At 33.0% G+C, this 13,134-nt stretch overlaps 2 protein-coding genes across 2 annotated transcripts in view; one reads left to right on the top strand and one right to left on the bottom strand.

Annotated features, from left to right (window-relative positions):
* The window catches only part of LOC135123350 (chromosome transmission fidelity protein 18 homolog), a 156,427-nt gene that overhangs the window by 73,723 nt on the left and 69,570 nt on the right, over positions 1 to 13,134 (top strand). The gene's annotated exons all lie outside the window — the stretch shown is intronic.
* On the bottom strand, positions 11,194 to 12,617 carry LOC135122990 (alpha-tocopherol transfer protein-like). The gene is made up of 6 exons (XM_064047489.1): positions 12,315 to 12,617; positions 12,107 to 12,266; positions 11,802 to 12,054; positions 11,631 to 11,741; positions 11,477 to 11,579; positions 11,194 to 11,429 (listed from the first exon to the last, which is right to left on the bottom strand). The coding sequence occupies exons 1-6, from the start codon at positions 12,457 to 12,459 to the stop codon at positions 11,281 to 11,283; spliced, it is 921 nt and encodes a 306-aa protein (XP_063903559.1). The 5' UTR covers positions 12,460 to 12,617; the 3' UTR covers positions 11,194 to 11,280.

Below are 13,134 nucleotides of genomic sequence, written 5' to 3'. Positions count from 1 at the left end.
CGACCAGTTTGATGTTCGTACTCAGATTCCATGCATTAATAGCATGCATTAATAATAATAATTATCGTACATTAAACATATGTAATGGTTGAACTTGTATGACAAACCTTTTAAACTGGTTACTGGGTGAGGGACAATTATAGGGAGATCGATTTTTTAAACTTTATACAATAAATGCACAATTTGTTTTTGAAATTTCGTTCTAATTCACATGTATAATAATTTAGTTAAATGAATGTCTTCGAATTTATGGCAAACTTTTTCAATCATTACGAACAATATTTTTTTACGACACTTTAATACGATAATTTTCAATAAACTAATTAATTTTATTGGTTTATTTATTGAGTTTTAAAACGTGTTCTGTGTTAAAATTTGTTTTAATTATTATCAACGTTTGGATTGACTATTACTGGTTTATATTTAGTATTCATAATATGTAATTTTTGAAAAAGTTTTTGCTTAACAACCGGACTTTCCTTAGAATCGGAATGTGTACTTGTTTGACTAGGTCGATTTATAATTGTGGGGAATTTGAGGTACAGGAAGTATTCAGAATTGTCAATACATTATTAATTCGGATTTTATTTATGATTTTACCTAAGTTATTACAGCATATTTAAACAGTGAACATCCTCTCAATCAAAGTCAATATTTTTGAAACTACCATAGAATCCTAAGTTATAATCACCTTTCAGTTTTTCTGGTCTCAGAGTCTCATCCACTTTAATTTCATCCAAACGATCAAACAGATCTTGATTTTCTGCGAACTTTACTTCTAGTGCATCTACAAACTTTCATTGTTCACTGATTAGATTTTTTCTTCCAAAGATTACCTTCAAGCTCTTGCAGTGACAATCCTTCTCCACCAAAATCAACAGGCAACAAATTCAAAGGTATACATTTCTTCAAATCACTTTCTTCTGCATGAACGTAAATCTTTAAAAAGAATTAGCCCAGATTTTCATTTTTTTGTTTATACAATCATACCCTTTCGCCCAGTTTCGGCTTCATGACGCTTTTTACTACCTTTATTATTTTACTTACCGGTGTCGCAACGTTTAGCATGTGGCAAGCTTTAAGTCGTGAAGAGATAACTCCCTGAAAATACAACATCAGTGTTAATTTTTCAAGCCCTTTTTGCTTACGTCGTAGAGTAAAACCATCAGTTTGTAAACGAACATTGGTGTAATTTTCAAAAGAACGTTTAAGGGCAAGCCTTTACAATCTATGACAAAAATGTCTCCACACATGACGTCATATCGCAGTTTTAGTTCCATCATAGCTACAAGTTTTCTGACGAAAAGAATCGGGTTGCCGTCATTTGGTACAGGGTCTACTTTAATTTTGAAAAAGGTGAGTTTGTACATCTCGTTGGTTAGTTGAGGATGATCCACAAGGTACCTACAAGTTGATCATTAAATAGAATAAAATCTGACACTGTATATAGTAATAGTCTTTGTTTACACGAGCTTGTTAAACTCCTTCATTTGTGGAAGTTTGGGGTTCATTTCGTAAGCGACTTCCGGTAATTTCGCTCTAAACGAGTAATAGTTGTCGATTTTTTGTTTAGTGATTTCCATGCTGCCTTTGTTTAGGATCAAAAAATTACGAAGGGGGTGTTCACCTTAAACACAAATTGGTAGACACTCTGTATAATGCTAAATCTGTTCAAAGACATACCCAACAATTTTGGAAGGTGCGGTTGCGTTTCGAGCCACTCTTGGAGACGAAGCACATCTTCATTTAAGGCTTTTCCGCTGCTGTTAAATTCTTTTGCAACTTCGTCAAACATGCGATTTAGTTGCTGCGCCGTCATTTTGAACAGTGTGTTATAAAATAAACTATTATTATTTATAGTATATGCCATTACCGGTATTGCTAATTAGCTTAAAAGCAAAGGTGAGTTATTAGGTAAATGTTGTTGTGATATATTCCAAGTACTTTAGATTCTTTTGTAACGATTGAGTTTAATAATAATAATAATAATAATAAAATAAAAAAGTGGTTGATTCTGAGTTGCGTTTTTACTGAAACACCCGATATATTTTTACAGATTTAGATTCTGTACGAAACAACGATGAAGAACTTCATACCAGATGCATGAGGCGTCAAGATAATTTCAAAATCGAAATAATTATTAAAATACTCTCTATTCTATTCTATATTAATATGAGAGAAGTGATAATTTGTATATTTAATTGCCTCGTTAAGTAAAACATTCTTCAATTTTTAATAGGTTTGTCCGTCTGTCTGTCGTCCCGGATTTTATACACAGATATTCTCCGAAAGTATTGGGCCGATAATTGTACATAGTAAATGGGTTTTATATTGAGATTTTACTAGAGATGTACCGACTAGTGTCGGCCGACTGGTCGGCTTTGTCAAAACCGGTTAAAATTGGTTTAATCGACCGAAAATTGGTGTCAAAGTGTAGATAATCTTCCGCTAGTTACGATTCTGAAATCGCTGTCACGATATCTGGTCCAATAAACACGCAAAGCGAATTCAAAATTTCCAAAAATTTTCCAAAAAAGTGGTTAAAATTGGTTAAGTAATGTATAAACTGCCCTAAATTGTGTTATTCTTTATTTTTGTACTGAGTTACTACAAAAAATTAAATGTTAAAATTATCCAACCAAATTTAACACATTTTTGGGAAAACAAAGAAACTTTAGTTATTTCTTTTATTAAAATAAAACAAGTTTTTAAGGTAGTCAGAGAAATTGAAAAAAAAAACACATTGTCCGTTGCATTTATAAACCGGTTTTGACAAAGCCGACTAGTCGGCCGACACTAGTCGGTACATCTCTAGATTTTACCCGAAACGTCCAGATTTTTGGAAAAAAAATCAAAATTAGGAAACAACATTTTTACATTTAATTTGGAATCTGCAAAACCGAATGCTTTGAAATCTTGGAGATGTTTTACAGTTAATTTTTACTCAAAATATATTTCCTGATGCCCCCGAAAAAATTTTTGATTTCAACTTTCTCCAGTTTTCAATTTATAATTTTTTAGTTTTTCTGTTTTTTAGTTTTTCATTTCTTAAAATTTTCGATTTGCAGTTTTTCTAGGTTTCATTTTAAATATGTAATAAATATCATTTGTAAAATTTTTCACCTTTTCGATTCACGTTTTTAGAATTTTTCCATTTTTTAATTATAGGATTTTAATTTTGCATTTATTTGATTTTTTAATTATTCAAAGTTACAGTTTTTCGTCTTTACAATTTTGACGATTTTGTAATTTTTCGATTTAGAAATTATTGCGTTTTCCAATTTTTCGATTCATTTTTTCCGCATTCCAGTTCTTTCAGTCATTAATTTTATGGATTTTTAACTTTCTCGAGTTTTAGTTTTTCAATGTTTTGATTTTTCGTTTCTTGATTACTTCGAGTTGCAATTTTTAGATTTTCCACCTTTTCGATTTTGCAATTTTTCGTTTTTTCGTTTTTCGATTTTTCAAAAATTGAAAAATTTCACACTGAAAAAACCGAAACAAAAAACATCAAATCGAAAATATGACGAAATGAAAAATTAAAAATCGAAATTTTAAATCTAAAAATTGCTAAATATTAAAATTAAAGACAAAAATGAAAAAATTGAAAAATCACATATCCAAAAAATTGAAAACATAAAAAAAATAAAAAACCGAAGCGGAAAATTGTAAATCGAACAATGGAAAAATTAGAAATTGAAAAATTCAAAAGTTAAATGTGCATTGTGCAAAGTATGATGAGTCTATAATTGTGATTTATCACCGCATAAATATTTTTTAGATTTGCTTGTACGGGGTGTGTGAAAAAAATTAATGACTGAGTCAATTTGTTTTATTGATTAAATCAAGAATTGCAAAACTGAATCTTTGAAATTTTGACGTTTTGAAGTTATTGTAAGCTTGGTAACTTTTTAATGAAAATGTATCTGTTTATCAACCCCAAAAAATTTTATAGCAAATAGTGTAACAAAAAAAATGTGATTAGCGCTTTTTTTACATCCTAGATTGTATTATTAGTTTCCACTCCCACTCGACACAAAAATATAATTAGGCCCGCCCACCCACCCTGCCTCCTTTCCAGTGATTGATTTTATCCGCCAAGATAAGATTGATTTTGCCAAATTGCATAACTTCTAAGAAAACAAAGGGCGGGTGGGCGGGGCTAGTATCTACTTGCCAAGATAAGAGTGATTTTGGTAGATGACGTACTCTCTAAGAGAATAGAGGGTGGGTGGGCGGGGCTAGTATTTGATAAGATAAGACGGATTTTAGCAGGTCAGGTGCATGAAATAAGAAATAACTTTTATCGCAAATAGTGTAACAAAAAAAATTGCGATTAGCTCGACAGAAGAAGATAATTAGCCCCGCCCACCCACCCTGCCTTCTTTTCAGTGACTGATTTTATCCGCCAAGATAAGATTAATTTGGCCAAATTACATACCTTCTAAGAAAATAAAAAGCGGGTGGGCGGGGCTAGTATCTACTTGCCAAGATAAGACTGATTTTTGTAGATACGTCATCTTTTAGAAATTTTAAGTATAATTTCTCGAAAAAACTGGATATATTTTATTGTATTCCAGAGGCGAGAGAAGTTCTGTCGAAATATATTTCCTGATGCCCCCTAAAAAATTGGTGACGTCACCCCAAAATTTTTCCGAAAAAATTTTTGATTTCAACTTTCTCCAGTTTTCAATTTATAATTTTTTAGTTTTTCTGTTCTTTAGTTTTTCATTTCTTAAAATTTTCGATTTGCAGTTTTTCTAGGTTTCATTTTAAATATGCAATAAATATCATTTTTAAAATTTTTCACCTTTTCGTTTCACGTTTTTAGAATTTTTCCATTTTTTAATTATTGGATTTTAATTTTGCATTTGTTCGATTTTTTAATTATTCAAAGTTATAGCTTTTGGTCTTTACAATTTTGACGATTTTATAATTTTTCGATTTAGAAATTATTGCGTTTTCCAATTTTTCGATTCATTTTTTCCGCATTCCAGTTCTTTTAAACATTAATTTTATGCATTTTTAACTCTCTCGAGTTTTAGTTTTTCAATGTTTTGATTTTTCGTCTCTTGATTACTCAATTTTTAGATTTTCCACCTTTTCGATTTTGCGATTTTTCGTTTTTTCATTTTTCGATTTTTCAAAAATTGAAAAATTTCACACTGAAAAAACCGAAACAAAAAACATCAAATCGAAAATATGACGAAATGAAAAATTAAAAATCGAGAAATTTCAAGTCTAAAAATTGCTAAATATCAAAATTAGAGACAAAAATGAAAAACTGAAAAATCGCGAGTCTATAATTGTGATTTATCACTGCATAAATATTTTTTAGATTTGCTTGTACGCGGTGTATGAAAAAAATTAATGACTGAGCCAATTTGTTTTATTGATTAAATCAAGAATTGCAAAACTGAATCTTTGAAATCTTGACGTTTTGAAGTTATTGTAAGCTTGGTAACTTTTTAATGAAAATGCATCTGTTTATCAACCCCAAAAAATTTTATAGCAAATAGTGTAACAAAAAAAAGTGATTGGCGCTCTTTTTTACATCCTAGATTGTATTATTAGTTTCCACTCCCACTCGACACAAAAACATAATTAGACCCGCCCACCCACCCTGCCTCCTTTCCAGCGATTGATTTTATCCGCCAAGATAAGATTGACTTTGCCAAATTGCATAAGTTCTAAGAAAACAAAGGACGGGTGGGCGGGGCTAGTATCTACTTGCCAAGATAAGAGTGATATTGGTAGATGACGTACTCTCTAAGAAAATAAAGGGTGGGTGGGCGGGGCTAGTATTTGATAAGAGAAGACGGATTTTAGCAGGTCATGTGCATGAAATAAGAAATAACTTTTATCGCAAATAGTGTAACAAAAAAAATTGCGATTAGCTCGATAAAAGAAGATAATTAGCCCCGCCCACCCACCCTGCCTTCTTTTCAGTGACTGATTTTATCCGCCAAGATAAGATTAATTTGGCCAAATTACATACCTTCAAAGAAAATAAAAAATGGGTGGGCGGGGCTAGTATCTACTTGCCAAGATAAGACTGATTTTTGCAGATGACGTACTCTCTAAAAAAATAGAGGGTGGGTGGGCGGGGCTAGTATTTGATAAGATAAGATGGATTTTGGCACGTCAGGTGCATGAAATAAGAAATAACTTTTATGGCAAATAGTGTAACAAAAAAAAATTGAGATTGGCGATTTTTTTTTACTTTTTTTACATCCAGTGATTGATTTTATCCGCCAAGATAAGATTGATTTTGCCAAATTGCATATCTTCTAAGAAAACAAAGGACATTTGGGCGGGGCTAGTATCTACTTGCCAAGATAAGACTGATTTTGGTAGATGACGTATTCTCTAAGAAAATAGAGCGTGGGTGGGCGGGGCTAGTATTTGATAAGATAAGATGGATTTTAGCAGGTCAGGTGCATGAAATAAGAAATAACTTTTATCGCAAATAGTGTAACAAAAAAAATTGCGATTAGCACGACAGAAGAAGATAATTAGCCCCGCCCACCCACCCTGCCCTCTTTTCAGTGATTGATTTTATCCGCCAAGATAAGATTAATTTTGCCAAATTACATATCTTCTAAGAAAATAAAAAGCGGGTGGGCGGGGCTAGTATCTACTTGCCAAGATAAGACTGATTTTTGCAGATGACGTACTCTCTAAAAAAATAGAGGGTGGGCGGGCGGGGCTAGTATTTGATAAGATAAGATGGATTTTGGCACGTCAGGTGCATGAAATAAGAAATAACTTTTATAGCAAATAGTGTAACAAAAAAAATTGAGATTGGCGATTTTTTTACTTTTTTTACATCCTGGATTGCATTATTAGTTTGCACTCTCACTCGACGGAAGAAGATAATTAACCCCGCCCACCCACCCCGCCTCCTTTTCAGTCATTGATTTTATCCGCCAAGATAAGATTGATTTTGCCAAATTGCATACCTTCTAAGAAAACAAAGGGCGGGTGGGCGGGGCTAGTATCTACTTGCCAAGATGAGACTGATTTTGGCAGATGACGTATTCTTTAAGAAAATAGAGCGTGGGCGGGCGGGGTTAGTATTTGATAAGATAAGAAGGATTTTGGCAGGTCAACTGCATGAAATAAGGAATAAATTTTATGACAAATTGCGATTAGCTCGACAGAAGAACATAATGTATTCCCGTTGATAATCTGCTGTAAATAAATTTTTTGCAATCATAACCTTTTTTGATGACCTTGGCGCATTCAACAACATGCGGGACGTCGAACATCAAAAATATTATTATTTTTATGTCGTGGATATGGATTTTAAAATCAGTTCAGTTAACGTTAGTTTTCTCATACATGGTTTAATTAATAATTTTTGTTTTGAAAAGACAGATTGATTCAAAACAAACTAACTTCTACGTGACATTGTTTCGATGTATAAATAAACACTTGAGCTTCAGATTGCCATTACCTAGTGTTGAAGGACAAGGGGTGTTATTTATGCCTCTGGTTTTTATTTTACGGCGGTTATCATAAAACGAAAATCGTAAAATCAAATTTTATAAATTTTTTAAAGAGCGAATTTGTCGCATTATATTGTAGTCTTCGATCAATTTTTTAATAAAATTAAGAACCTTATGTTCTAGAAAATGTGATAACACCCACGTTTTTATTCAACTATGATCAATAAGAATAATAATAATGATATTCAATATATTGTGTTTCATTGTGGCTAAATTAATAAATTTAGTCGTGTGTTTTAGGAGACAACTCACTCAAATTAAACAAATTTCTACGTGTCATTCTGTCGATGTATAAACATAAACAATCGAAGTTAAGCATGTACACTGATAATAATACATTCTTTTCCGTTGGTTACACCACTGGTTTTTACTATATAATGGTTATCAGAAAACACAAATTTGAATTTGTTGGATTGTATTACAAAGGCGAGGGAAGTTCTGTCGAAGTAACCTTGGACCAATTTTTTTCTTACATGGTGACTGATATCAGATATATTTTTGATAGAAATTTAGTTTTGTATGATTTTACTTCAGGGGCGGGGGAATAGGAATATGAAACTTCAAGAATATACAGGATGTTACGTTAAAAAACGATCTATGGCGTGTATCTTTCAAATGAAACAGGCTATACAGGGTGAGTCACTACACGCGCTCATCCGTATCTCATTAATTATTAGAAATAGAAAAAAAAAGGTGAAGACAAAAGTTGTACAGTTTATTGAGCACTATATAGCAGTATTATTTTCAGTTATACAAAGTGTTTCATTTTAAGACCTAACACACGACTTAGGTTTTTAAAATAGAATAGCCTAAATATTTTTATATATTCGGACTGATCGCTTAATATAATAAATTATAATACCCATATAAAATTATCATAACTTTCATTGTCTTAGAGGTTATATTATTTGTCAAAATCAGTTTTAACTTAATAAGTACTAGCCCCGTCCACTCGCTCTTCATTTTCTTAGAGAGCAGGTCATTTGCCAAGATCAGTCTTATTTTAGCAGGTACTAGCCCCGCCCAGCCACCCTCTCTTTTCTGTAAGGATATGTGATTTGCCAAGATCAGTCTTATGTTAGCTTCAACTAGCCCCGCCCACCCACCCCTCTCTTTTCTTTGAGGATATGTGATTTGCCAAGATCAGTCTTATCTTAGCAGGTACTAGCCCCGCCCACCCACCCTCGCTTTTCTTTGAGGATGTGTCATTTGCCAAGATCAGTTTTATTTTAGCAGTCATAGAAAATTAATATCCTAGAATTGGGTGTCAATCATCTTAACCATCTAAATCCACAGACTTCTATAATTTAAAATTTTGAAAATGCGATATTTTAGTGTCTAAGAATTCCGAAGAACCTAATTTTATTAATTCAGTCATAGAAAATTAGTATTCTACAATTGGGTTTCAATCATGTTAACCATCTAAGTCCACAGACTTCTAATAATTTGAAATTTTTGAAAATGTGATATTTTAGGATTCAAAAATTCCAAGAACCCTAATTGTATTAACTCAGTTCATTATTTATGGAGAAAATTAGTATCAGCAGGCGGGTGGGGCTAGTACTTGCCAACATAAAACTGACATTGACAAATGGAATAGTCTCAAAGGAAAAAAAAAGGTGAGTGGGCGGGGCCTATACTTGCCAAAATAAGACTGATTTTGCTAAAAGATATGCCCTCTAACTTTCATTGTCTTAGAGGTTATATTATTTGGCAAAATCAGTCTTATCTTAACAGATACTAGTCTCGCCCACCCACCCTCTCTTTTCTTTGAGGATATGTGATTTGCCAAGATCAGTCTTATCTTGTAGATGGTAAAACGCTAACCAAACAAAATTGTATGTAGTAAATTGTATATATATTGCCTTATACGTGTAGTTTATGAATCCGTGTTGATTTTTTACCCGAGACATCCAAATTTTTGGAAAAAAAATCAACATTTTGCAATTTAACTTTGAAACTGCAGAAGGGAATGCTTTGAAACCTTTATAGACGTTTTAAGTCTATAGGAAACATGGTAAATTTTTAACCAAAATTTTGGCAAATAAATCATATCTAATATGTGCATGAGTCTATACTTGTGACTTATCAGTCCAGTTTTTGTTTTTTTTAATTGCTTATACAGGGTGACTCAAAAATATTAATGAATGAGTCAACTTATCTAATTGATTAAACCAGGAACTGCAAAACCGAATGCTTTGAAATCTTCCATACGTTTGAAAGTTACCGTAAGCATAGTACATTTTTTATCAAAATACATATATCTATGTATCCCCCCTCCACAAAATTGATGACGTTATCTCAAAATTTAATCGAATATTCACATCTTTTAGAACTACTTATACAGGGTATCTGAAAAAATAATGAATGAGTCAATTTATTTTGTTGATTAAATGAGGATTGGCTGACTCGATTTTCCCGAAAATTTGGGAATATAAATTGCACCTACCCAAACTGATATACATGTCCTTGCAAAAAAAAATACGTTTATATTAACATGATTGATATATTTATTTTAACTTATAGAGGTTTTCATAAAAAATAAAATTTGCGAAATCAAATTTTAAGTATAATTTCTCGAAAAAACTGGATATATTTTATTGTATTCCAGAGGCAAGGGAAGTTCTGTCGAAATAACCTTCGACCAAAAATTTTTAACATTAAAAAATCACAATAGGGTTATTTTAAAAGTCTGGCGTAAATAAAATATACAGTGTGTATAAAAAATTTAATTTTAGCAATTTTTTTCAAATAGAACACTGTATCTTTATTCTATGTTTTATTCTCTTTCGACGTATTCAGAGTAAAAATTTAATAAAATATAGCAATAAAATACAGGTACTTTATTTAAAAGAAAAACTGGAATAATATTCTCTTAAAAAACCTAAGTTTTGTGCTATACGTCGAAAACTCTTAACTACAGAAAAACCGTCTAAATCTACTTTCTATTCTGTCGGACTGGGTGAAAGAATTTTTCGTTGATTTATGGGGAATGCGTAATCTTACGCCACCAAATCGTTGGGACACCTGTATATATGTACACCGGGTGTCCCAGTTTACTCGGTATGTCAGCTACGAAATGATAACTTCTCAACTTTGATACCGTCAATTTCTGCAGAAAACCCATAATAAATTAACAGGACATCGTTAGTTACGTCCACTGGTTAATTGAACCAGTTTTTGAAAATATTATTTTTTGATTGATCATTCATCATTGGTTATTTATTTTCACAATTACTGTTATTAATTCACAATTAGTATGTATTTACACGTTGTCGGTTTTTCCGGAAACGACAGCAACGACGTTTGTTTGATTTGTTTTTTCAGTTACGCAACATTCGTTGTTAAACGTTTTAGAATTTTTTAAAATACTTACAATTTTTGGGTGATTAGGTGAAAACAAATAGACCGTTTTTGAACTAACTGAGATATAGCCAAAATGAGTAAATGTAGACACCCGGTGTATATGATTGTATCGGTATCAGTCGAAATTCAAAATCGTGTTATTTTTCGGAAAAATAAACCAAAAATCAAGCACCAAAATGTTGGAAAATGTTGTCAGCGGAGTGAGTGGAAAGTTCTTTAATGTTATTTGAAATTAATTAATACTTGGGTTTTACCAAACTGTGAATATTTTAACGAGCAGTACCAACGCAATTTTAAGAATTAAGGCTAATTTTTTTTTAAATTTATTAATAAGTATGGGTAACTAATACATCTAATTGAGCCCTAGAGAAATCTACACATAAAGTATCATCCACTGAGACCATCAGTCGACTTCTAGCTTTTTAAAGTTACCATAGTACCCCAAAAGCTCAGTATCTTCCAGTTTCTGCGGTCGAAGGCTCTCATCCACCTTAATCTCGTCAATGCGGTCAAACAGGTCTTGGTTCTTCCTGTATTTTTCTTCTAGTGCATCTACAACGTTAAAATCAAGTTTTCGTACCAAGTTTCAACCGAATTACCTTCTAGTTCTTGTAAAGATAATCCTTCGCCACCGAAGTCAACGGGAAGTAAATCCGGACGAATGACTTTCTTCAAGCTATCCAGGTCCGGGTGAAAATGTAGCTTTAAAAAATCACAATCAGCGTCACTTAGTTTTTGAACGTTTGGACTTACTCTCTCGAACAGTTTTGGTTTGATAACAGTTTTTAAAGCATTAACAATCTTCATAATCGGTGGTGACATGTTAATAGCGTGGACGGCTTTGAGACGCGCAGACAGAACTCGCTAAAACAAAGAAACAATTATTATTATTATTATTATTATAATTTTTTTTTGGTATCCCACCTCATACACTAACGTAGTTTTGTACACTAGCATCGGTGTGACTTTAAGGGCGATGCTCAAGGGAAATCCTCGGTAATCAATGACCACAACGTCCCCACACATGACACCATCTCTCAGCCGCATTTCTTGGATCGTGTGGATTTTTTTTACAAAATTGACGGGCTCGTAGGAGTCTGGTAGGCTTTCTCCCTTCACTTGGAAGAACGTAAGTCTGTACATCTCGTCTGTGAGCTGGGGGTGTTCGACCAGGAATCTAAAAACTTATAATTAGTATGTCAATACGAACATTCGTGGTGTCAGAGTACGCCGCCTCGTTGAACGTCTTGTGGTAGGGCAGCTTAGGGTTCATCTCGAGGGCTATTTCGGGCATTTTTGCCCGGAAGGAATAATAGTTGTCGATCTTCTGCTTGGCTACTTCGATGCTGCACTTGTTGAGGATTAGAAAATTCCGAAGACAGTTTTTGTCTGGAGAGAAGATGAAAATTTTTGGTTAAATGGTGTCGAAAGACGTACCTAACAGTTTCGGGAGGTGCAGTTGCGTGTTCAGCCATTCTTCCAAACGAAGTACGTCTTCGTCTAGGGTTTTGAGGTTGCTGTTGAACTGTCTGGCGGCCCTGTCGAACATGGGCTCTAGGTCTTGAGTGGTCATCTCGTGCATTTCTAGACACTATGACTTGACTTTAATTTCGCCTATCAGCACAATTTATGTTAATGCGGTCGTGGCGTGTCTTCTTCCAAGGAAGGTGTGTTGTGCGTTGTGTGTTGTACGTTTGTTTGATTATACTTTTATTAATGTGTTACATGGTGAAGGCCACGCAGTCGTTGGGGAACTTTTAACATTTATTAGTTGATTGATTTTATATTAATTCCAAAAACTCGCAGACCTCCCACTACAGCTACGCACTGCATTTCATAGGTGTCCGGTATACAGCATAACGCAAGACGCTATCTTATTTACCCGTTAAATCATATATTCATTCCCGTTTAAGAAAAGTGAATGATTTGTATACATAAGTGCCAATCGTTTTACATTTTCGTGGGTGGGACGAGTGCGTTTTGAAGTTAATAAGTCCTTGAATAATGAAAATGATCGTTCAACATCGACGCTACTAACAGGTGGATGATCGAAATATTGTTTAAATTGTTGTCTACACGGATAATTTTCGATTTTTAACTTTTTCAATTTTCAATCGTTCAATTTTTCGTCTTCAATGTTTCAAGTTCTTGCTTTCCAATTTTTAGAATTTTCAAAGTTTCTATTTTATAGTTTTTCCTTTTTCCATCTTGGATTTGTACATTTGCCATTTTTTAATTCGAAAAGAAACGAAAAATT

The sequence above is a fragment of the Zophobas morio genome, unplaced genomic scaffold (assembly GCF_036711695.1).
Source record: "Zophobas morio isolate AGI-343-1 ecotype UQ-CSIRO unplaced genomic scaffold, CSIRO_AGI_Zmor_V1 ptg000006l, whole genome shotgun sequence".
NCBI classification, from domain to species: domain Eukaryota; kingdom Metazoa; phylum Arthropoda; class Insecta; order Coleoptera; family Tenebrionidae; genus Zophobas; species Zophobas morio.
This window is presented reverse-complemented; position numbering and strand designations above follow the sequence as displayed.

What these genes read in the sequence shown, in the direction of transcription:
- LOC135122990 (XM_064047489.1), bottom strand. Translation starts at nt 12,459, where the DNA reads ATGCACGAGATGACCACTCAAGACCTAGAGCCCATGTTCGACAGGGCC. An exon ending in AAACTACGTTAGTGTATGAG is followed by an intron (nt 11,742 to 11,801) that starts GTGGGATACCAA and finishes TCTTTGTTTTAG; the next exon opens with CGAGTTCTGTCTGCGCGTCT. An exon ending in ATCTTTACAAGAACTAGAAG is followed by an intron (nt 11,430 to 11,476) that starts GTAATTCGGTTG and finishes TTAACGTTGTAG; the next exon opens with ATGCACTAGAAGAAAAATAC.